The following is a 25,255-nucleotide window of genomic DNA, read 5'->3' on the forward strand; positions in this document are numbered from 1 at the left end:
CCTCTGGGTCTGTGCTGGAATTTGCAGCAGTTTTTGTCTCCTGAGTCTTGGCAACCCCTGGGAATGCTACAAGGTGGATGGATGAATGCAGTCATGCATTATCTAGAAGTATCTGGAATAAGTGGAACTCATTTCCATTCTGCCTCTTGCTTCAGAAGGTGGAACAAAGTAAGATTTATCTTTTAGACTTCTCTTTTTAGCACCTTTGAAAAGGGCTCACAATTTTCTCTATGGTTAGTAGCTGTTTTTCCTAATTTTGGTTATAACTTGTGGTCTAAACATGGCCCAAAGGCTTATTCCAAGACAACTAACTTAATATCGGCAAAAGAAAGAAAGGAAAAGAAAAGAAAGAAATAAAGAAAGAGAAAGAAAGAGAAAGAAAGGAAAGAAAGAAAAAACAACAACAACAAAAGAAACAATAAACCCCAAACTTATATCTTTTCCTCAGTATTTTTTCTGATTTTTGTTCCAGGCAAAGAGAGAGCTGAGATACACATATAGCAGTGTGGCTTATAGGCAGTACATATGCATGCTGTCAAAGTAGTCCATCATAGGCCTGGACTGGGCATGAAGTTTAGCAAATATTGTGCCTCACAACAGATGGTGATAGACAAAAAGTTAAACACCATACAGGAATGAAACTCCTGTATTAACAGAACACAGCAGTGATGTTATCTGGCAGTACCTGCACTGCAGCTTGCTGTAGCAGACATGGAAATATTTTGAATGCCGGACACGTGGCCTCTGAGTCCTGGGACATGTAGTGCAGAAGCGACTGTGAGCCTTTGGTCTTTTAGAAAGTTCTCTGTCGCCTCTGGGAAGAGGAGGTCGCACTAGTGTGGCAGAAGTAAATGCTGGCCTGCAGGGGTAAATCTGCGTGACCAGCTGGAGCAAGTCTTGATCAGTACAAAGATTCTAGGAGTGGTATTTTTCAGTCATTTTTATTTTTAATGGAACTACAGAGAGATTCTTCTGAACTATATTGTGCAAGCATTTCAAAGTCTTCAGGTTAGTCATTCTGTTTTATTGAAATGATGCCTTTTTGGATATCCAGGGAACAAGAAGAATATATATAATAATCTCAATTTTTTAAAGATCACATTTGAAACATGATGCTGTTTTCACCTTGGAGCCGAACTCCTATGAAAATGCCACTGTCATTAAGTCTGTGGACCATGTTAAAGACCAGGAAAATGAATACCCACTTATCTGTTTTCTTTGATAATGTCCTTGAATCTATCTCACTGTAAAAAACAACAACAGCAACAAAACCATGGACAGCCTGGAAGGTGTTAAAAATTAACATCCAACGAGTTGTATTTGGTATTACTAAGGAGAATCCTGCTTCGGCAAATCATGACAAAATTCTGTAAAAATTTCATAAGTTCATGAAAATAAAATTGAACCATCCTGGTTAAGTGATTTACCTCAATTAAACGGAAGTTTTGGAAACTAACTGTTCTGAGAACTTAATTTTTGCTCCATGCTGTAAGCAGCCTGAATTAGCCAAGAGAATAGGTCTGTGACTTTCTTTACAAGATAACTCCTTCAAGTTTTACTATTAAATTTTTATATACCCCACATCCTGCTAAGAAAGGGTGAGACAGAAGCTTCAGATTTAAAACTTTGGCACTTACGCCATCTGGCTACATGGTAATTTAAGAGATGACAAAATAGAGGAATGACGCTTACAAAAAGAATTTCCATTCCGGTTTCCTTAGTCATGTGGTGAATATGTTAGATCTACAGTCAGGGTGACATCCATTGTGCTGGAAGTGCTGAGTTATAGTTCCTGTACTGCCCTGAAATCCATCACCTCCTCTGTTACGCAGAGTGTTTGGTCTCTTGAAGCTGACAGGCTTGCAGCCAGGTAGATATCACCTGTTTCTGCTGTGATGCTCAAACCACCCTCTTCACAGACTTAGTTACCAATATGTTAGTGTTATTTTTATGGAGTCTTCTAATACAACTCCTCTTCCAAAATACCTTGAATCTGAAAAATTGCTTGATTCTTGTGCCCTTGGTCCTTGTAACTGTGTATGAATGTGTCTGTTTGTTTCGGGTCTTAAGAAGAACTTGCAAATTTTCCCCTTGTTTAACCTGATCTTTTCTATCTAGCGACTGTGAGGCTGAGCCCTTGGAAAGGATAGAGAAGAATAGCAGCTGCTTGGCTGTGAGAAATCACTTTGGCTGGCGGTTTGTGAAAGAATACAGTCTGTTGACTGGTAGCGATATAAATATTCAGGACTGAATTGACAGTATGCAGGACATAAGCCTGCTGGGGATAGTGAAAAAGACATGGCTTCTTTCCTTCTTATGCACTGTTTCTGTGAAAGCATGTCCAGCAACAAGTTTCGTTCCTTCCCTAAGATAAACCGTTAGGGGGCAAATCTGAGCAGCGAGAAGTTGTTGGTGCTGTTTTGCACTTCATTTCAACTCCTGCAAACAAAGCTAGAGCTGGTAAGTGAATGCAGTTTAGATAGCTTGCTGGACCCTGCCAAAAATGATGAGTCTCAAGGCTGCTTTTTTTCCTGCTTCTCCCAGGATAAAGAGGGACTGCATAAATGACCGAGCACTTTGGTGTTGGCTATATTGGGCGATTTATTTGTAATTCACCTCATTGCCCATCAGTTTGGCACTTGATGCAAAAGATAATTAATTTCAGTGACAGTGAAAAAGCAGCTCTCAGTAACAGTTAGGGGGCTTCATTTAAAGGCTAATTAATATGGTGACATCAGTACTGAGGAACGTTATTTGCAGACAAATGTGGCCAAAGAGACAAATGGTTCTACTCCATGACATAAACATTTAAAAAAATATATAAAAATACTTTTAAAAAAAAATTTAAATGTCTTTCTAGTGTATGAATTCCCAGAAACTCAAAGTTGATAATTAAAGCCATTTTTTAATCTACTCTTGGCCCAGATGAAATGAGTATGATTATTCTGAAACACCCATAATACTCATGTGGGATGAATATTAACTTTAGGCTAAGAAGATTCTACTTATCAATAGACCTAAAAACACATGAGGTCTGAGATTTTCCCAATAATACAGAATAGGACCTACGTCTGTTGTATGTATTATGTAGGTGCATGTACAGTAGAAACATTTCATCTATGTACTTATATTTATGACCTTTCTTTCCCCTTTTCTTTTGGGGCGTATTTTATGTACGCAGCAGAAGTGCACCTGAGACAAGCTCTGAAAATTGTTGGGTAATCTGTAGGCAAAAAGCATAGCAGGGGAAATACATGAAAGGAAAAATACCAGATTGTGAAAGGAAACCAAGACTGACTTTTTGCTTTGTTCTTAGTGACACATACTGTTTCTGCTTCACATTCTTATGTTGCTGAGAAACCCTGTCATCTGTAAACAAAACCAGCTCATGCAGTATAGAGCTGAGTGTGCACAGAATGTAAAGAGGGAGATAGCTGTACTCAGCATGCAAGAAGTTGCCACATTATTTCCATGCACACAAAAAGGTACTTTTTGGCATCTGATTTACTACCCTAAGTGGCAACTTTTCTGCAGTTAATGTATTTTATCAGGAAGTTTTGTTGTTGTTGTTCTTTTTAAGACTTGACTCCCATATTTCATAACTAGTAAATAAAAAGCCAGGGTCAAGTTATGGAGCATGATCCAAAAGATCAGTCAGTATTTTATTAAAATTACAGCATGTGGGATTACTGTTATGTAGACTTTTAACCAGGAACACCTGACTCAGGGTTAATAAATAGCTCTCCATACCCTTGAAAAGACAAGTAGTTTTAGTACTAGATTTAGTAAATTCTTACAGAATTTCTCTATTTAATGAATGTTTCACTGAGAATAGAATTTGGTCCTATGGTATCCTTAACATTTTGCTTTCTGTCCATAGTTTTGTGCCCTGTCATCTCTTTATTAACTCTCTGGACAAAAAAAAAAAAAAAAAAAAAAAAAAAAAAAAAAAAAAAAAAAAAGCTCAGTTGTGGATTCCTTTTTGAGCTGTTTGTCCATTAAGGCCCAAATCTGCCCTTGGATTTTTAGAGGTGTAGCCCTAGCTAGGAAATTCTATGACTGCAAGATTATATCTGAAATAAAAATTTCATCCCAGTAGTGAAATAACAGTGTTTTCTCAGCCAAAAACTGCTTAGTCAGACAATCTGAGAGTAATGGACTGGCTATATTTGTATTGCTGCAGTGACACATTGCAAGACAAACCAGGAGGGCACAGCTGGCTCAAGATCTTTGATCGAAGATATTCACGGTGATGAAGCATTGTCAACAGTAAGGTGCTGGTAGGCAGGTGGCAGTGCACAGGCTGCTGCAAGGGGTCTCCTCACATTCAGATTCCCCATTATATCTGCAGGGCTCTTCTGTCCTTATTAGGGGACTGGGTCTAATGGGCTAAATGCTAATTTAGTTTTAATTAGCATTAATGCTAATGACTAAACAGGAAAAAAAATGGAGAATTAGCTCCTTTGTAATTTTTCTTTCTTTCATCCATCTTTGACAGGCTGTAAATGGATTTTCTGTAGCTGTTACATTTCATGGGGAAAATTAGCATGGTATCTTTTTAGATTATTAGTCTTGATCTATAGGGTTTGTGCTCTGTTCTTGCACTGTTACCATGTGAGACCAATAGGTAACAGGAAGATCTCTCAGTTAACAAGTGAGAATTCCTGCTGGGGTGTCTATGGGAGAAAATTGCCCCAGTGCTGTTCATCCCCAAAGCTGTAATAAGACATGGAGGTCTTCACTTCTTGTCACTACCAGGCTCTGGACACAGTTTCTGCAGACGTCATGACTGCCTGGCTCTGCTCTAAGCAGCTGCATCGGTGCACACTCAAATATGCTGTGCAGACTTCACAGACAGAGAAGAGACTGCAAAACCTCATATTTTCTACATTGTTTTAGGCCAGCCTCTGCATTTTTAGAAGGCTTTAGATTTCCAGATATTCATAATCTAGAATATGAAAAATGTGCAGCTTTTTTGTTGATAGGATTGAAATGCAAATTTTTAGTTCATCCTTCATGCTTGTCATGTAATTCCAACTTCAAGGAAAAACCTATGGAGTAAGTTCCCTGATGCCCCATGTTTGCAGAAAGCTTGGCACAGCGACATCGCCGTGTTTGCAGGAAGCATGTTGGGTCAATATTTCACTTCTGGAGTGTTGAAGAAGAATGAGAAAGATTCATGAACTGAGAATACTGCTTGCTGTCTACATAGGAAAAGAAAAAACAAACAATACCTTATATTTGAGAAAAACTGACCATATTAACAGCATACCTTATTTCAGTAAGGCAATAATACTTGATTTAAGGCAGGAAAGGAAATTCCTTTCATTGCAAGCAAGCTTTTTTCAAAGCTGAAGAACCTGAGATTTGGGCTTTTTTTTCAAAATAAGTGGAATCCCCAAACATATGCAGCTATCAACTTCTCCCACGAGCCCAGCATGGTTAGGCTGCTACACTGTGGTAAAAGAGATTATTTAATTGAGTATTCTTACTGGGGTGTTTATGGGGAAAAAATTGCCCCAGTGTTGGTTTTATAAAAGTGCTTTGGCAGATGAAAACATGTGGGGTGGGAAAGAGAAACCTACCTTTACTGGGGTGTAAATGTACAGGCCATTTAATCTACATTTTTTTGGCTTAGTACATCTGAAATATTTGAGAGAACTTTGCACGGTATGTTTCTTGGAGCTGAGTGGTATCCTGATGTGTGGGAAAGCTTTTTAACAGAAAACATTACATTTGTTAATAGGCTGTAATAAGCTTATTGCCAGTTTGAATCTGAGTCCAAAGAAATGTGATCTGTTCTTCAAATAGACAATTAACTGAGCACACTGCAAGTGAGAGAGAATGTCCCCTGACCAAATCTCGAAGTGGCACAACACTTGGGCTGTCACAGATATGTGAAGCTTTAAAAAGGAGCTCTTACAGAAAGCCTATCTGTGGTTTGCCAGTGTTGCAGAGGCATTACATAGGCTAGTTGGGAAAGGAAAGTCATTTCAGCAGTCTGCAGAGCATGACTTAGTGTTTTCAGAGCTGAAAAAAGCTTCTTATAACTGCTTCTTCCTTGGCTTCTATTCCCCCTTATGTGGGATTCTGGTGCCTATATATCCTTATTTTAAATGACTCAGATGCTAATGCTTACGGTTTGAAGATTTAATTGGTCTGAGAGGATAAATGTTGGCGGACTATGTAGAATGAGTGTCACATGAAAGTTTATGTAATATGGAGTTGTTTTACCTAATCATGAAGGTACAAGAATTTATAGATTTCACAATGTCTTAAGTTGCCAGTAAAATGAAAACGAAATCTGTAAATACCTGTAGTCTGGAAATGGCCTCTCAGAGCATTTGGTTTCAGTAGGTATGCCACACCTGATGGAAAGCATCAGACATCTGTGAGCTGTCATTCTTCCCTACCTTCCCTCCTTCCTCCCTAAAGGTATGCCTGTATGGGTACACAGGGCAGTTTGAGTCTTCATTATCATCTCTCTTGGCACTAAATAAGAAGTCTTAAAACAAACAGTACATTGATTTGGTTTAACTTGGTAATGTATGGAGATTGACTTTGTGGTTGCAAAGGAGAACAAGTAGTAGATAGCATATGAATACTGCTGTTGACTACTCTAAAAGTAAGCCAGAAAGAACAGTAAAGTGTGTTGTAGTTTAGAATCATGCCTTGTGCATGTCTGTAAGTTGTCCAAGTCAAGCTATGAAGATGTAATGTCTCCTGAACTCACTGGAAAGATTCCTCAAGGAGTTGGATTGTCTGGAATTTAAAACTAGGGGAATAGATTTGCTGTCATGCCAAAGCTCTGTGTCCTTGTTACTATCCAGCAATGAATTTTGTCACTATTTCATTCCCAAATATTTTAAATAGGATTTTTTTTTTGTTTAAAAAACATGAAAAGATGAGAAGGGTGTTTGAAGGAAACAAGCATAGAAAGAGGGAAGTAGCTCTGGAAGAAATGAGGAAAATGGTGAGGCCCTAAGGGAAAGAAAGCAGAGGGTGTTGAAATTATGTTAGAAGTTCCTTTTAAAAATGTTTCCTTTTGAAGATTTGGATGCATGATTCTAAGTAAATAAATAAATAAAAATAATTTGACTCCTGCCTAAAGAGAAGAAATGAAAAGAAGGCAGAAGTATTTTTAAAGTCACGGCTAGGGATTAGCTATTGTTCATTCCCCAAAGGAACTCATTTGGATAGTTTGTTTTAATCTGGGAAGTTGACAAGCATACTTTGAAGACAGAGGTGGTACAGCAAATAAAGCTTGAGCTAGCAAAGAAGGCAGCTTCCTCAGAAGATGTAATGGCTGAGAAGTGACAGCAGCAGAAATTATTCCCAGTGAGGATCAGAGTTACTCAGCATTATTGTGTGACTGTGCTAAATCTGCTCCCTGACACCATTTTCAGAGATTTGCTGGCGAAGGCTCAAGCTGGAGAAGGCGCTGCTTTGACTGTCGGACAGAAGAATGGTTTGGGAGGTAATTTATAATGTAGCTGACTGCAAGATGACAGCACTTTCCAGTTTGGGGGTATTTCTTCATAAAGCTGATGTGTGATGGCCAGCCAATAATAACAAAGAAATTAAGAGGTTCCAAGCTCACTCTTTTGAACTCTGTTCTGTTTGCATTTATAATTAATAGTTCGATCTCATCACAATTAACCAGCATATTACATGCTCCAGTATATAAATGTAGAAAAATTGTGAAGAGTTATGTTCAGTTGGCCTAAATTACATAGGTTAATTAATATAATTGAGGTTTGCTGGTTTATTCTCACCTGTAGCACAACTGTAATTTACCTTCAATTAACAGAAAATTAGAAACATTTTCCTCTATTATTTCATAATGTAATTGGTAGTATATCTGGTAAACAGCTGAAATAGACTCAGTCATTCATGTCTATTTGAACTCCATCTGTAATAAGCAATAACAGGTTTTCTGAATCAGATATGGAAAGTGGCTGTGATAGCTTTTGTTCAGCCATGAAATGAGACATTCATACAACATAGATCACCCAGCAGCTTGGTAACATGAAATAATGAAGGGGTAAAATGCTCTTAACACCCTACGAATTGGTTGTAATGGAAGTAAATCTCCCTGGTTGAAATTTGCATAGTGGAATTCTTTAGATAGGTTTCATTTGCTTCTACTGATAGTTATTCTGATATTTATCAGATTGTATGGACAGGAGAGTGTTGGTCAAAAACTTTGAAAGAAATTTATGCTCATCAGAATCCTTATTAACGTAGCCTTGATGCTGTTTAATAAAGTGGTCCAGTTTGAACTTGAAAAACACTTTTCCAGCACAGATGCAATTCAGCAAGATTAAAACAGCAGCTTGGATGAGTGAAAATAACAAGCATTTGTCCCCTCTGACCTGTTATATCTCAGCATGGGTGTTCAGCCTAATGCCACAAGGCTTGTAAAAAGTAACGCAAAGCGAAGCAAGCAACCAAAAAACCCTGGCAGTTTACATTAACTGAAGGACTGGCTCACTGCTTTTTGCCTTCCTGTGTGAAATTTGTGTGTACACCCAATGCTAATGCTCATCAATAAGAGCTCTGTGAATTCCACCACAGGGAGAGTTCCAAAGAAAGGAGACTGCTCAATGAGTGCCTTTGGAGAAGGAGGCTGTCCAGCGACTTACCACCTAGGGAGACAGGTTTGTCTATTGTCCAGTAGCTAGCAACAGGTTTTCCTCTTTTTCAATGAATATAAACAATTTGTGGTTCTGACAGGTAGATGAGGTACAAATTGCTTTCTATATTTAGCTTCAGGCATAATTTTTGTTTGGGGCATGTTCAGGTACCTAGGCTACACATAGCCTACACAAAGGAGAAAACATACAGTGTGCAAGCAGCAACATGAAAGCTCCTGAAAGAAAAAGAAAAAGAAAAAGAAAAAAAGTCTTTTTCAAAGAGGCTTTCATTTTATCTTGTGATGAGGAAAGGAAAAAAACTATATATGTCTGCTATTGTTGGGTGGGGAGAGAGAAAAGAATGACTGATAAAGTGCAGAAACAAACATGAATAACTTAGTCATATCAGTGAAAATATTTTTTTTCTAAATGAAAGAATTTGGCTTTATTTGATGTCTTAGCTTACCTTCTGGCTGTTTGTTCAGTATTGTCCCTGTCTGTGGCAGTACTTTCACTGATCATTTCTACAGAAAGACATCCACATTTCTTCTTTCTGTCTAAAGATAAATATTGATTATCTTACAGTTCAGATGGTTGCTGTCCAGGTATAAAGTGGGAAAGTGAGAATTACTGAATTGTTAGTTTTACTTGGTCAGAATTTCGTGTAATTCCGGTTTACTTGCTGCTTGGTATGTTTTATGCTTGAAAAATAGTTCAAAATGAAAGATTTAATCAAGTAGTGTGCATAACTGTTGTGAATCTAGTCCCTGTTGAATATTTTTCCTATCCATCTTCTTCTATTTCTCTTTAGTGTAACAGATGTTAAACAGGATAACATTTGGAACAGTTTGAAATTGTGGTATCTTTCAATTATACTGAATTTTTCTTGTATTTATGGTATCATACTAGGGCTAATGTTACAGTCCCTTGGGGATGCAAAACAATAATGGGAGCTGGAGTTTAAGCATGTTTTCAGGGTTAATTCACATTATCTCTTTGGAACATATTCTTTATGGAGATTAGTATTGCTGTTAAGCAACGTAGGCTTATTTCATTGAGTAAAAATTGTTCACGTGTTCAGGTGAGGCTCATTGGATATTTTTGGCTTCCATGTAAACACGAGGCACTGTAAATCAAACTAGGCTGTAAATCTTTTTCATCACTGTTGCAGTCTTGTTCCTTCAATACACAAACAGTGAAACGCAATTTAAAGGAAGCTAAAAACTTTATAATGGGATTTGTTGAAATACTTACCATTACAAGGGCCCAATCTTGATATCTTTGTAATGATGTAAATTACTAAAGCCTAACATAAGTATCCGCTAGATGTGTGAGGCCTGGAAATAACTCATTTTGCATTTATGAAGTCAGAGGAAATTTATTTGGCATAAACCATTTCATAAAAAATTAAGACAGATCACTGCCTGACAGCCTGGTTTATCTTCAGTGTATTATGGACAATACCAATGTTTTTTTTACTCAGTGCTATCATCTTTTTGGCTGAAGTCTGGAAGATTTGTACACATGAATAATTTTGTTTACGTGAATACTTTTACTGAAGTCATGCATGTAAATATTTTCAGGGCAGAGACTTGGCCAGTATAAATTCTTCAGAAAAGTGATTACAGTGCCTAACTTCTGGGTTATTGTAACAGAACTGATAACTTAATAATTGTATTTCTGATATGTGTTTAAAACTTCAGTGACAAATACTTTTTGTAAAATGTGTTTTGAGAAAGGACATATCAGTTACCAACAGTTAAGAAGTTTTGAGGTGAGTAGAAATAATGGATTTACATATGTTAGTGAGACAAAATTTAAAGTTTTCAGATAAACCTATCTCTGTAAACATGTTATTTGTATTTAGAAAAAGGATGATTTTTTTTTAACTGGCTGCATAGGAAAATAAATTTGTTGTAAAGACCATGGGCCAAATGAAATAATTTCTGCTGAGGTTACGGTCATACTGACTAATATCAGACTATGTCAGCCATTGACCTCTTTTTTTTTTTTTTACAATAGGGGTTACTTCGGAGAGTGAATTTTGGTCTTTTTATGGATGCATAGTAACATTCAAACATCTTCTGCCAAAAATCTTGGGGCAAATCTTGCATGTTAATTAAGTGTATCAGGATAAAATTATAAAGTCAGATTAGTACTTTACCAAATGATTTTCACCAATATAGTAATTGAAATGTGTTTTGTTGCCTAGGATTTCCTGCTGCAACATCTGTCTTACTGAAATCTTACCTAATAGAGAGAAAAACTACTAATTCAGGTATGAACATTGATTTTTGTCCTTTAAACACAAAGTACAGGCATTCAGAGACATATGCATAAAGTCTTGTAATTCATATTTTCCAACTCTGCTATAAAGTGTATATGGCTTCAGAAGCATCTGTCTGTGCCAGGATGGAGTTTATTTTCCATGCCTTGCTTTATTAAATGTGAGAAGCTCACCAGCACTAGAAATGCCTGGCTGATAAGATGATGCACTTTTTATCTACTTGGAGCCTGACTGACATCATTGAACACTGTTATATCTAAACAGCTTGAATAAATGACCTCATTCCTTAAATACCATCACTTGAACAGCTCTTGTTGCTAAAATAAAAGCACTGTTGATCCTCTGTTGTGCAAACTCCTACAGATCCTCTGACAAGCACAAACTAAACCACACCTTTTTTTTGTACTATGATAAAAATGATCGCTTATTTGTAGTAATTGCAGTGTACCTGCAATGGCAATTGCAGTGAAGGTATCGCTCGTGGTTTTTATGACGTTCACTTTGTGTTAACCTCTGACTGTCACGGAAATCTCTGTCACATGGAGCAGGATTGGGGAACAGACCTCAAGGAAAATGATCCTGGGAAGGTAAAGTGGCTGAATAATTTTGTTTTCTTATATGGACAAGTAGTTTGTTAATTTATGGCTTAGACCTAAACTGAGGGAAGATTGGAGTTGAGCCAGACTTCCCAGTAAGATAAAAAAGAGGCCAGGATCAGCCTTCTCATTTTATGCTGTGTTTTAATGCTGTGAAATAAGCCTTCTGCAATGTAGGCCTGTGTCAGTACTTTGTAAAGTATAATCAGGATTTTAAAAACACAAGCTATGCCCTCCATTCAAACACAGCTATGTGTTTCTCTGGAAACAATGTTTGTGATTTTTTTCCCAAGAGGTGCTATTTGGAAAACTGAACTTTTAGTGGGAAGCTGAAGTATGGTCTGGTTAAAAAGAAGCGTTTTTTTTTTTTTTTTTAATCTATGAAAACCATCTCTGTGGGATGTCTATGTACAAGTTCTCTGTGACATAAATAAGAGAGAAAAAAATCTTATTGGCTGTTGTTTAAACAGTCTTTTCAGTTAGTTTGAGCTTGTTGGTTAAAATAGTATTCTGAAACAGAATTGTGACTACATATTTGCATACAGTTGTGTTGCAGATGCATGTGTGACGATAGATACAAGCTCTGTAACTTGCTGTGCTTTGTTACTATTGGCAGTATCGAGGCAAGTGCCACAAAGGCCAAAGGGGTCAGCTGCTAGAAAGGATATTCAGATAACTACCACATCTTTAACATAATCTAGACCTCTTCCTCCAAAAGCTGACAGTAAATTGTTTTAAAATTGTGTTTCATTTTCAGAATATAACCTAATTTTCTTAAGGTAAAACCTTTAAAAATATAAATCCTGCTCTTAGGTCTAGTCCAGCAAATGCTTTGCTACTAAGCAGTTTTGGATACGGGGTAGAGCAGGTTGTGACTATGAAGGAGGAACACATGTACAAGTACTTGCAGAATCAAAACCTGCCAGTTGGTGTACAAGCAAATAAGAGAGCTCCTGTTTTCCATTTGCAGGTGTGAGTTAAAAGAATAAGGAATTGGTGTTTTCCTTCCATTACATATTGCAAACAAACGTATTACTTACTGAAAGTTTCACTGGTTTGAAATAAAGCCAGACTACGTGGATTGATTTATACTAATTATACCACACTATTTTTAATCTTTTCATCCAGTGTTACGAATTGTCATCAGGATCAGTGTGTGCTTGTTGCATATTTCCTAAAGCTCTGTATTATTTTGGTAAGAGGAGAGTGTAACCAAGAGCAACAACTTCAATTTTTATTTTATTTCATAACAACCAAATATAGCATTTACTAAAAATAAAGGACTTTAGCACAACTTTGGATGCCAAACCTGCATTTATGGGGAAAGTTAAAAAAAAAAAAAAAGCATTGAGTGCAATCTCTGTGTAACTTTGGTGATCACAATTAGGTGGACATTCCTGCAGGAGAAAAGCACTAGGGGCAGTTAAGTTGCAAGTTGGCTGGGCACATTTGTATACCTGCGGGTGAGACAGGGAGGACTCAGCCAAGCCTGTTTGGCACTCAGGAAGGTGAGGGAGGGAATTGCTGTATTGGAGAACACGCTCGGACTGAGATTCCACGAGGCTTTAAAGGTCAAGAGGAAGCACCTTGAGGCCAATATTGAATGTGTTTGGCAACCAGGGTAACTAAGCCATGGAGAGAGTTATGTGCTTACCCTGTCTGCTGCCAACAAAACTCCTGCCAGCATCTTTTTGTAGTAGATGAAGTCTATTAATTCTGCATGCATACACATCAGCAGAAAGGTTCTAGCATTACGCCGATCTAAATGAAACAAAATATAGGCATGAAGGACAGTCATATCCGAACGAGGCAAGGAATTGTATTGGCAATGCTCCCAAAAAGAAGGGGAAACATTTCACTCACGTGAAGGCGCACTGGCTGCCTGATGGACCAGAGTGCAGCTAGATTCCTAGGGTTGAGAAGGAGCAGCGTGAGACATTCTGGAATAAATGCCAAGTTTAAATTGTATCTAGATAACATACACACTTTCTGTGCTCAGATTACAGAAATTTGCAGGAGACTTCTTAACGCTCTGCATACAGAGGACTCAGGTGCACTGACAGCACACAGAAGTGGCAGATGGAATAGTGATGATGATTTTTAATTACATCTTTTTGATATTGGCAGATGACAGAAAATTAAGCTTCCTGATGATTTTATTAGATCCGTAAGTGAAAAGTTTATGGATTGAAGGAAAGAATAAAAAATAGAGCTGTGAGAAAACCCATAATGAATGATTTAATGAAGTAGTTAAATCCACTGTAGAACACAAGCTGTTTTTAAGTGGAAACATTGGATGGTTTCATCTTTCAATCAAATGTTCAGAGGAAATCAAATACCCCGTTGTATAAAAAGCAGCTGGGACAAGGGGAGAATGGCACTTATATCAGTACTCTGTGAGAGGTCAATGACAATTTTAATTGATGCTATTTCAGTTCTAGTGGTATGGTTGATAACTAGAATAGAAATATCTGAACTGCTTGTTCTTAGAAATATGTAGACTTTATTCAGGAGAATCTTCAGCTAATAATCAAGTGCAAAAATTAGATGAAACTTGCAGATACAAGAAAATGAGTGCAGTTAAAGTTGCAGTTAAAGTTTGTTTTATGGGCACATCCCATTCCGTTAGTTTCTGAAAAATATAAGGACTGGCAACACTCACTTATTTTCAAAACAAGTTAATAGTAAAGCCACATATTATAAAAAATTGTATGTTACTCAAAACCTCATAGACCTAAAAAAAATAATTATAAGTAATAATTGCTTTAAAGATTTTTTTTTCTTGCCTTCTTAGACTTTACAGAGCCCTTTTATGGCTTGTTCTTTGTCAGCCTGAGATCACAGCATGGTCCTACTAAATCCGTCTCTTGATTTCTTTGGTGTCAGTGTTGCATACCATCCCAAATAGAAACAGAATTACTAAAGTAGTGGGAATATGGGCTCAAGTTTGAACAATAGTAGTATTCCCAGTTTGGTTTTGCTTTTTCAAATACACACAGTAAGATTGCTATAGGGCAACAGAGACAATAACAGGAAAAAATGTCTCTAATTTTGGCGGTAGAGTATTTCTATAGTTTATCTGTGAAGAGACCTACTTGTTGTAGGGTATTGGGAAGTCTTTTTTGGCTTGTGGTGTAGGGATATGTGAAGAGCGGATGGTCTTTTGGCTCCCTGAATGAAGCACTGGGAAGGTGGACATTGGGAGTCAGATGGTCCAATCTACATCCATGTTCCTGTGATGCATGGTGGATTTGGTGTCAGACTTTAGCTTGGACTGTTACTTTTCTGCACAGAGGTATCTTCTGATATGTTGCTTTTCAGAGAGCCCATGTTTCATTTAGTTTTGAATTACTTAAGCCTAACTGTAGCAAGCCAGATTCTCAGCTGCCACTAATTCCCAGCAGTGTATTGATCTGAGTGAAACAGCCTGGATCTGTACAAGCTGAGGAGCTAATTCAGTGATTCTGCACAAGAAGGTCATGTCTGATTTTAGTGACAATTCTCTTAAATATATAATGCAAACTCTCTAGACCTATTTTTACCCAGGTTGGTAAAAATTAAGGGTCATTTTACTTTTTCCTGAAGCAAATACACATTTCCATGATTTCACACATTTCCAGGGTTATCTTTTGAAAACAATGCAGTCTACAAATGCCACGAGCACATAAATCTGCCACAAAGTGCTGTGGTAGTCTTAGAATGAGTTTGTGCTCCTTACACTGCAGAACAGCGTAGAAGAAAAGCTCCCTCTGGAGAAGTATGGGGGAGATGATTTCTGCAGGGCTGCTTCAGCTAGCGATCTGCAGCTCTCAGACAGATGCAGCAGGGTTTCAGGTCTATCCTTGTGACACTTCAAACCCTTGTGGGCATTGAGGATTACTTTAGTGCTGGTAACTTTGGTAACTTCATGCTGGGATAATACCAACTTATTTTTCTTCAAGTATTCTCCCCCCACACACACACTCCCGTCACTGTGGTTCATGCTGCTCACATTCCCAGACCCCTGCCAGTTTAGCTCACTTGTGTTTCTTACTTCATCATACCAGTCTATTGACATCAGACTTGCATCATCTGAAGAAGCAATGTTATTGCATGAGTTAAATAGCTGCATCTCTTGAGCTGGTCATTTCCTAGTTTGAATACCTCTTGATACTTTTTCCCAGCTCTGTTGTGCTTTCTAGGTTTTAGGTGGAGTCCTTCTCAAATGCTTTCATCACGTTAACTTTGTAATAATGGTTTTGTTTATTATTATACATTCAAATGTCTTTTCAGCTTATATTTGTGGGTGGGTTTTTTTGCTTAATAGTCATTTGAGGATGAATTCTTAGTCTAAGAAGCTTAACCTGAGTGGTGTGCATAAATGCAGAGATTCAAATTTGCGATTATTCATTAAATGAATACATGGTTGTTTCAGAATATTGTCTAACTTAGTGTAAAGTCTTCCTATTTTAATATCTGTATATAATTAGAATGAGCAGAATGGAAGGTGAAGCTGTAAAGACAGTCCTCATCTTATTAAAAATACTTTAACTGGATTTGTCTTGCACCAGATTTAATATTTTAGTCTTCTTGCCTTCAGATACTCATAAACAGCTGCATTGTAGTGTGGTGACACTTACATGCACATACCTGAGAGAAAACTCAATCAAGCCACTAATATGTTCAGTACAGCAAGGTAACCTGAAGTTAGATTTTTCACTGTTTTTCTGCCTCATTTATTTTTGTGACAGAAAAGGGGATTTCTTGCCCTTTCCTTTTGGTCTTCATTTTTTTTACAGTCTCTGTATATTGCAGTCATGATTCATTTCACTCTTCTTCTCCTAATCCTCTCATGTCTGGCCACAGGCCATTCTTTCAGAAAACATAGGGACGCAGGTTCCATTTTGTTCTGCCTGTTTTCTTTCTCCTGCAGCTGCTGCTGAATGACACTGCTTGGCTTTTCCTCCCTGCCAGGCTGGAAAGCACAGGGAACTTGCTCAGCTGTCATTCGCAGTTTCTGTACATAGATTCCCACCTTCTCTTTTTTGCCATTTCAAACTCTTCCCCATGTAACCATCACTGACAAGCCCTCAAACTCCTAGCTTCAGTATTGCATTGCTTCTCCTGAGAAAATGACTTAATTTGGGCTCAACAACAGGAACAGCCAGCCGTTCTTCATGCTCGCTATATTAGATGGCCATTACTTTTGGAAGAGTACCACACAGCTTATGGTGGCATCAGAGTTTTGGTGTAGCAGCACTGAGAATACAAATACCCAACATTATCTCTTGCAGTAATCTTGTGTGTTCCTTATCCGAGTATTGCCAACCCCAAACCTGCCTATCTTGTCAAATCCCATGTGATGTTGCCCCAGGTGATATGGCTACATACATTGCATACGCATGTTCCACACAGCTATTTGTTGCCTGTACTCAGGATTTTAAAACAAATCAGGCATGTGCTGACATGAAGCCTGAATTAAAGCTGAATAAATAGAAATTAAATTGTTCTACATGTTGTGCTGTTAACTTCATGGGCACAGTGATTCTTCTGAACTTTACTGGGGGTTACTGGCACCTCATTCAGCTGTGCTTTCAGCTGACATGTTTGGCTTATCTATGGAGCTGTGAGGAATCTGATTAAAAAAGAAAAATATAAGCCCAGCCTGGCAGGAGGTATTTGTAATATCTGTGTATCATACAGGGGCTGTGATCAGGATTGTGGATTTGTTGTGGTATGCTCTGTAAATAAGAGTTTATGCAGTCGTTGTCTTAGAAGCTTACAAATGAAGAGAGCTCACAGAAGTGTGTGCAATTAGCTATAATATATAGTGCAGAACATACATGCTATATGTTCTGAACTGCCTATGTATTCAAATTTAATATTATGAGATGCTGTTCTTAGCTCACTGAGGATCAATTTTTTTTTTTCTCAATGCATGTATATATTTTCATGCTTCCTTCTAGATCTGGTTTGCAAATCCAAAACATCTGCAAGAGAAATCAACTAACCAATAAAGGTAGGTGGCAAACTGCTGCTTTTCCACTGACCTCTTTGGTTTGTTGTTGCCTCATTTTTCCAAAACACCCTGGCGCAAGGTCTTTCATCCACCTGTTGTATTGTGCCTTGTGAACTGTGTGTAGGAGGAACCAACTTTTTAACATACCAGGACATTGCATAATCCAGTGAGCCTTGATACTTGGCTGGGATGCCTGGGCATTCTGGAAGGGTAAACATGAACCTAATTAAACAAAAACAAACAGCCCATCAGGCTAGAGACAGCGTATTTAACTTTTTTGGTTCATATTTTGCGTATACATATATGTGCCACACACAATTATAAATGCATAAATACTTAGGGTGAAGGAATACCATGATCTGAAATGAAATTTCCAGGCGGAGGTAGACAAAATTGCTAACATACTATGTTTAAAAACTGCATATTTTTAGAAATGTGACAAAAATTTAAATGCCATTCAGTTGCCATAAAATGATCTAAAATTGAATCAATGCATGGTATATTACATATTTATATGGGGGCACCTGATTTTATTAAAAAACAGTTCAAATAGCACTTGCTATTTCTGAAAACTCTGGGAGATCGTATCATGTACTACTTTTAGGAATAAAATGATTACCTTTATTTGGTTGGAGCTGTATGGATAATATAAGAAGGAGTAAGAATTACCAGTCATGGACTGTTTTAGTCTGGGGGAACGAAAGTTGATAGTTTTAGATTGTGCCAGTTGCCGGTGCTGATCTTTCTATTCTGTGCATCAGCAGCTGGTGGTCTCATCCATTTTAGCATCCCTTTTTGACTGCTCCCAGCTGTCTTTCCTCTTATCCCGCAGTGGGATGCATGAATTACTTGTACAAGTTCAACATCCTGAGGCAGCCGTAGCAGTAGATTTTCAAATAAGTGCCTTAGATCATGGCAGAGAGACTGAGTCTGCAGAGATAGTAACCATCACCCAATTTGCAGAAAAAAACAGGATGGAAATTTTGATGAAGTATTACATGTAGTTAATATAAAATGCATATGCATCTAAATGTCTTACAACCTTTCTTTCTGCTACATTCTGGAAGAAAAATAAAGGATACTTTGCCTCAGAGAAAGAGTTCAGTACAAATGTTGAACATCTGTATGAACTTCAAGCTGTAAGGGCTAAACCACGTCAGATGAGAAGCGACATGATACCAGTGATGATCTTTGAGGGAAATTGGCTAGAAGTGGGCTGAATTTGAGGATTCCTCTGAGACAAGAGTAGAAGGTAAGGATGACACTTGCATCAGTGTTGAAAAGAGACCACGAGTGATCAGAGGTACATCTTGCCATCATATCAGTTACATGAACATGCCATAGTATGGGGAAACTGTCTATATATCATCCATGATCACACAGTATTGAGCAAAATAGAGGAATTCTTAGGTTTAATGAATAGGCACAAGGAAGATATCTTCCTATCTTGGAAAAGATTTATTTGAAATGGTAATCAGCAGGCCTGTTGTTTTTGTTTAATTATTTTTTAACTGGGATACTTACAAAACAGTTTTACACTGTAAGAAATACCATATGTATGTCTTATTTACTTTTCTGCCCCTAGGTAAAAGAAAGTACTATGGTGTAATGTCAGAAAGCTGTTAGTCATCACACACTGAGGTTGGCTTTACAGTAGTTTCTGAGGGTAGACAACATCTGCCATCTTAGATCATCTATATTAGCTTCAGAAAGATTGTAACGTGCTCCATCAGACAAATCTGTTCAATATTCCAATGGCCCAATGCAAAATTTACGAGAACTCTATTGAACTGATTTAGTTGGATAAATCTTAAAGACTGCTGGTTCTAAATTCTGATTTAATTTACTAAAGCTTTAAGAGGGTAAGATTTGGATGAGAAACAAATAACAAATAGCTACCTCTAAAGTCAGAATAATTTTTTTTTTCAGTTAACCCAGGTACTTCTGCCCAGGATATGGTCAAGTTATAATTATTTTCAGGCTCATATATTAAAACTTGCACTGTTTAGCAACCTGTTTCTAACTGATGGAATGAAAGCAGTTAATTTGCTAATTAACTGTACTGAAGGAGTAATTTGAACAGATGATATATGGTATTCAAGTAGTTGTTTTTTACTGAAATATGTTACATTTTTCACAAGTTACAATGAGAAAAGTAAAAATTGTCTTTGTACTAAAAAAATGTATTCTTAAACAGCTTAGAATAAGTAATACCTGCCTAGCATTGTGCCCTAGAAAACCCGAAGAACCTTGATTTTTCTTAGGCAATAAGATAGCCCTATGTAACTTCTTTAATGTGCTATTTTTTTTCCAGATCTTTTCCTTTTGCTTCTATTCCTTTTCATGGGATATATCGGATAGAATTTGGTCTACAAAATTTATGTTCCTTTTTTTTCTGCTCTTGCAAAACTGTGGCTGCACCTAGGTAGTCTTCACCACAGTTCCACTGGTGTGACTCATGTAAAATTCATCCCTGTCTACAACAGTCGGAAACCAGTTCTAAAACCAGTAAAACTAGGAAATTCAGGTTTCCCATAGCTTCAGGTCTTACAGTGTATACTGGAATATGTTCAGTTGTTCTACATGTCTCTTATCCTCCTTTATGGTTTTGCCATCTGGGTGAAAGACAGACATGCTTATAAAAACTGCATACTGGCTGATGGCTGCCAAACACAATGGGCAACAGCGGAGTATTCTCCCTAGCTCACTCTCCACAGGAGAGCTTGTCACCTCTTTGTATTTTAGGCAGCTGCTGATTTTTACAAAGCTATCAGGAATTTAATATTCTTGAATTTTCTACCACTGCCATAGTTAGCCAAAACTGTCCAAAGTGTTCAAAAGCTCGAAGTGGTGGTGGTGGGCTTTTTGTTTTGTGTGGGGAAAGGTGAGGGAGATAAAGGGCTTCCGTGTTTGATCAGCTTGGTGTGGTACTCAGAAAGCAGGGTAGTCATGTTGAAATTTTTTTTAGTCATCCTATCTTTGTCTGACCCAGATAAAAGGAAGAGCTCCCTAAACGCTCATAAGAAAAGATGCAGCAGTCACAGTCTCGGTGTTGGCTTCCAAAGGTGCTATACTATCTGTCCTTGGAAGTCAAAAATGCACTGAAACCCCCATACACCACTGTGACCTGTGTGAAGACTCCAGCTGCTATGGTTTGATAAAAACAGTTATAAGGCATAAGCTGTTAAGCACTGAGCAAAGTGATAGAAGATGCTGTGCTGATTCCTTTCAAATGTAAGGCATTTAAAATCAGTACTGTTGTTTCCAAAGCAAACTTTCCCCGTCTTCCTAAGGTTTATAGTTCCAGTAGCAGTGCCATCAGTTTTGTCTACAATAATGGCGACAATGTTGCTACTCTCAGTCTCTTTACTCCCTGGGCATATTTGGCAGCCAAAGGAATAACCTGAATGTTGGTTACCAGACTGTTTCTTTCCTAAGCAGGTAAATATTAATGCTTAAAAAGAGCAAATATTGATTTCTAACTTAAAGTATACATGCTTTCCCTTAAAAAAAAAAAAAATCCAAATTACTATAGCTTTTATGAATTCCCAAGATTTTTTTTTTAATTATTTTTTTAAAATAATGTGAATAAATTGCTATATTTTCAGATAGTTCATGCTTGCTGTCGGAATTGTAAATTCAAGTCACTGAGCTAGCAGAATCACAAGCTCAGCATCTGGAATCAGAATGGTGAGGCTGCCAGGTCAGCCCCTGCCACCTGTGTCTTCCCCTGAACATGCAGGGAACACATTTTCCTCAATTAGTTTGTTCAGCTAATTCAGCTCAGTCGCTTGTACACTCCAAGTTAAGAAATCAGTGGTTGAGCATGTATGTTAGATACTCTGAGCCTGCAACATGCCATCCAAATTCTGTTCCTGCTCTAAAACTACACTTGTAGCTTGTAAAACTGTTCTTTCTGTGCTCTTATTTGTGTGGTAATGAGTACATCCTCCTTTCCTCACTCCATGGGAATTGTACATCACAAATATGCCTGTCCAAAGGATCTGAAAGGTAGTGGGCATCAGTGGACTCTCCTCCATTGAATCCCCAGGCACACAGGGAACAAACACTGCTGGTTCACGACATTAATTACAGTATGTGGGATGTTTGCATAAAACAGAGACATAATAAAGCCCTAAAAAAAGGCTAAGTATCAAGGCTGTAACGTTTGAGTGTAGATACATGCATGGGTACAGATTTAGTGAGGGATGCTGAGACCTAAACTTGATAGTGATTTTAAGCATTTATGTATTTACGTATATCATGCATTATGATACTGATATCATAATAAATGGATATCATGCATTATAAAAAGTAATTATTATACTACCTTGATCTGCTTGCAAGAGGTATTAATAGTGAATGGATTTTTTGTGTCTAGGTCCAGTGAAGCTGGTGGTTCTTATGTTCCTTGGGAGTCTGAATGATTGTGGCCAAACTGGTAAGTGAATAATTTAATTTTATTTCTTAGAGGTGTGAGGGACTGAATAGTAGCAATATTGAAACTAAACTGGGGAATTATCTGCATTCTGGATAATTTGAAAAATTTGCACCATTCATTCTGATTCCTTAGAGAATTTTGTGAATGTTCACAGACAGTCTCAGAGGACTTCACATTCTTGTACGTTTAAATTTTCTAAAGTGACCTGGTGAATTTTGATAGTGATATTAAAAATTGTTCAGTGCACGTCATTCTGCCACACTTCCATTGTTTTATTTCCCTAATACACTATTATTAAGATGTGAATGGATACATTTATTTAATTAACTTTCTTATTAATATATTGAATTGCTGTAATAATGAAAGGTAAGAATGTAATCATTGTTTTCGCTTAAGGACTTTTCTGATTCACAGCAGCGTATTCCCTTGAGCGTCCAACCCTCACCTCCCTGACTGGGCAGAGAAGAGATGACTTCAAGGAAAATACTTATTTTAAATCCCCGCTATCTGCTTGTTGAGAACTTGTTAGTCATGCAAGTGAACTAGCCTTAGCTGGGGTCAGTACTTAGATAGAAGCTTATCCAGGAACATGGAAGTGCTACAGTGTTTGAACGGTTTTGCACAGAAGTCTCATCTTTCTTCAGTGTAAACAGTGTCTTATTTGGGTGTGGAAGGACATCACTGCTTAGGGTCCCACAACATCAGTAACGTATAAAATTGGTATTTTAGGCATAATGGTTCGTTTGCAAGGGAAAGAGTAGTCAGACCAAAATCCAATTTAAGTTGAATTCCTGTGCAGGTTTAATGAGGTGAATACTTTAGATCATAGCCTTGTTTGCTGGAGAGCATTGTGCATTATCATTGGTATGCTTCATATGCTGGTATAGTTTAATGGTTGAGCAAATAGATTCTTGTCCTCTGTTGCAATGTCATTTTTAATGTTATCAGCTGGTTCCTTTGAATGGAAACTTAAATAAACCAAGTTGTGGCCTGGGCAGAAATTACCTGGATGCAGGAATTTAAAGCTACAGCTGATGGTAACTTTGCACTTGTGCCAGCTGACATAATTTGGAGCTGTCCTTAAACCACTCTCATCTATGCAGATGGAGTGGTGCAGCGCCCCGCTGGCTGGCTGGCTGAAGGAAGTTTTAAAGAATTTTTTGTGACAGATCTAAATCAGAGTACGGTATATTGATGGGGCTATATGGACCCTTCCTGTAGAAATGGGCTGCTTTGATTTTTCAAGATGATATTGGAGGGGAAAAAGTAGAAAAATTGGCTCAACTTAAGTCAGCTGTAAAGTAACAAGCCCAGAATCGGAAGTACCTGGAACACAAAAGAACGTAAAAGGTTTAAAAAGTGACTGTCAAGAAAATGTTAATTATTGCAGAGGACCAGGCTGAAAGGCAGGCCCTAGAGAAAATTCTGATAGAGCAAACCTGCCTGTTACCATCAGGAGCTGGCAATCCTTCTGTGCTGTTGTTTTAACACTTTTTTCCCTCAGTATGCTGTGTTATTAGTAAACTAAGGAGTGATTTTGTAAAATATCCCACTGCTGATCTTGAAAAGAAGTACAGCGGGCATTCAAACCAAGACAAAAGTGCTAGGTAAACGTGCTTGATGCCCAAGGCACGGCAGCACAGGCATAATCTGTAAGCAAAGGCACTGCCGCTTTTTATACTTCCAGAGATAAAGAGATGATGTCTGAAATCTGGGGGATCATATTTTGAGCTTAAAATGAGGGACAGAAATCCAGCTGTCCCTGTGATGTTAACTCCAGGTTTTTAAATTGCTACCTGAGACTAAATGTTTTTCCTGTTTGAACCTGCTGTGACACAGCATAACACGGCATTTGTCCCCTCACAATTATTTACCTAGTCGATGATATACTGTGATATCATACTGCTTCTGTGTAAGATCAGACAGAAGGTCATGGTGGACAGATGAAAATACAACTAGTCCATAGCCATTGTCAGCTCTGCTGTGGAAGTTCAGAAACACACCAAACTGAATGGTTTTCTTCCTAAGTTTGCTATGTGAAAACATCTAATGAAAATCTGTAAATTAGCTTGATGAATATCTGCAAAGTACTCCTACTTGCTGACAATTTTCATGTAAGAATAGAAAAATATTTTTCTGAGAGCTAAAAGAAAGGGTATTTTGCGGTATATGTTCGGTACTGGAGAGCTGTGTTTCCCTCTCACTTGTTAATTTGACTTGCCTAGGCAATCTGGAACTCCCTTCCTGTTTCCCTCCAAGACCTTTAGTCACTTCCTTTCCCTAAATAAAAATCCCTTTCATTTCTCTTTAACTGATGATGGATTTGCTTTCAAGCATTCTGATAAAATCAACTGAATTATATATAGATTTTTCCTACTTGTAGAAGACCAAAAATCACTGTGGCTAGATATGTTAAAATTACTTTCAGCACTGTGTCTGTATTCAGAACTTTATGAAGTATTAAAAGTACTTTGTTGCCTAAAAGTATATTTTAATGGAATGTTAAAATTTCCATTTTCTTGTTTAACTAAGAGATGTGAAAATGAGATTTTCTGGTGAAACTATAAGGAGCTTACTCAAAATATTTTTATTTGCTATACAAAAAGTGCAGATTTACAATAAAAAAGTGTACTTTCATATTATGTAATAAATGAGTACACAGAAAAGCTGAAGTTTCCTTTTATGAAATATTTCAGGCTCAGTCATCTACTGGTGAATGGGGTAAAATTCCACTGAAGATCACAGACTTACATTCATCTGTAAAGTCATTAAATCTGGCCTGGTATTTGCATAGATAAAAACCATCACCAGATTGTTACTAATTTCTTAATGCACTTTATTACTTTAATCTTTTTCAAAGTGTTAAAATGTTCTGAGACTCGACACTGCCCTGAAGCGAGCGCTTTCCCCTGCGCATGTGCTCCGCATTGGCCAGCTGGGAGGAGGAGCACACTATTGCTGACATCTTCTTTGCTTGCACCAGCACCATGGCAGCTGCTGTAGGACACTGGGTAGATACAGCAATAGATAAGTAAAAACAAGACAAGTTTATGTCTTAACTTGCAAGACAAGTTTATGTCTTAATTTTCCTGTGCCTTTTCTGGCTTTAGTTCTGTCGATTAAGTCCACTGGCTGTAACAATACAACTAGGAATAGCATTTAGCCTCTACTGAAACTTCCAAGTTTTATGTTTAACAACACATTTATTTTAATTTTGTCCATCCATCCTGCTGCCACTGCAGCATCCCTTACAGCACTGTAAAAAGGTCTGGTTTGAAAATGTACACGGACAATTTG

At 37.7% G+C, this 25,255-nt stretch overlaps 1 protein-coding gene across 3 annotated transcripts in view; it reads left to right on the forward strand.

Moving 5' to 3' along the window:
* Window positions 1-1,768: 1,768 nt before the first annotated feature.
* Window positions 1,769-25,255, forward strand: part of RTN4 (reticulon 4) — a 69,835-nt gene continuing 46,348 nt past the window's right edge. For 2 of the 3 annotated variants that reach the window (XM_040553513.1, XM_040553514.1), the window contains exons 1-3: window positions 16,163-16,194; window positions 17,465-17,517; window positions 21,899-21,958. In XM_040553513.1, the coding sequence (XP_040409447.1) occupies window positions 16,178-16,194; window positions 17,465-17,517; window positions 21,899-21,958 (130 nt within the window). In that variant the 5' untranslated portion in view covers window positions 16,163-16,177. Of the gene's footprint in view, window positions 1,871-7,406; window positions 7,478-8,577; window positions 8,661-10,848; window positions 10,915-11,471; window positions 11,511-16,162; window positions 16,195-17,464; window positions 17,518-21,898; window positions 21,959-25,255 lie in introns of those variants that run through there. The other variant, XM_040553508.1, reaches the window with a different exon arrangement.

The sequence above is a fragment of the Cygnus olor genome, chromosome 3 (assembly GCF_009769625.2).
Source record: "Cygnus olor isolate bCygOlo1 chromosome 3, bCygOlo1.pri.v2, whole genome shotgun sequence".
Taxonomy (NCBI): Eukaryota; Metazoa; Chordata; class Aves; order Anseriformes; family Anatidae; genus Cygnus; species Cygnus olor.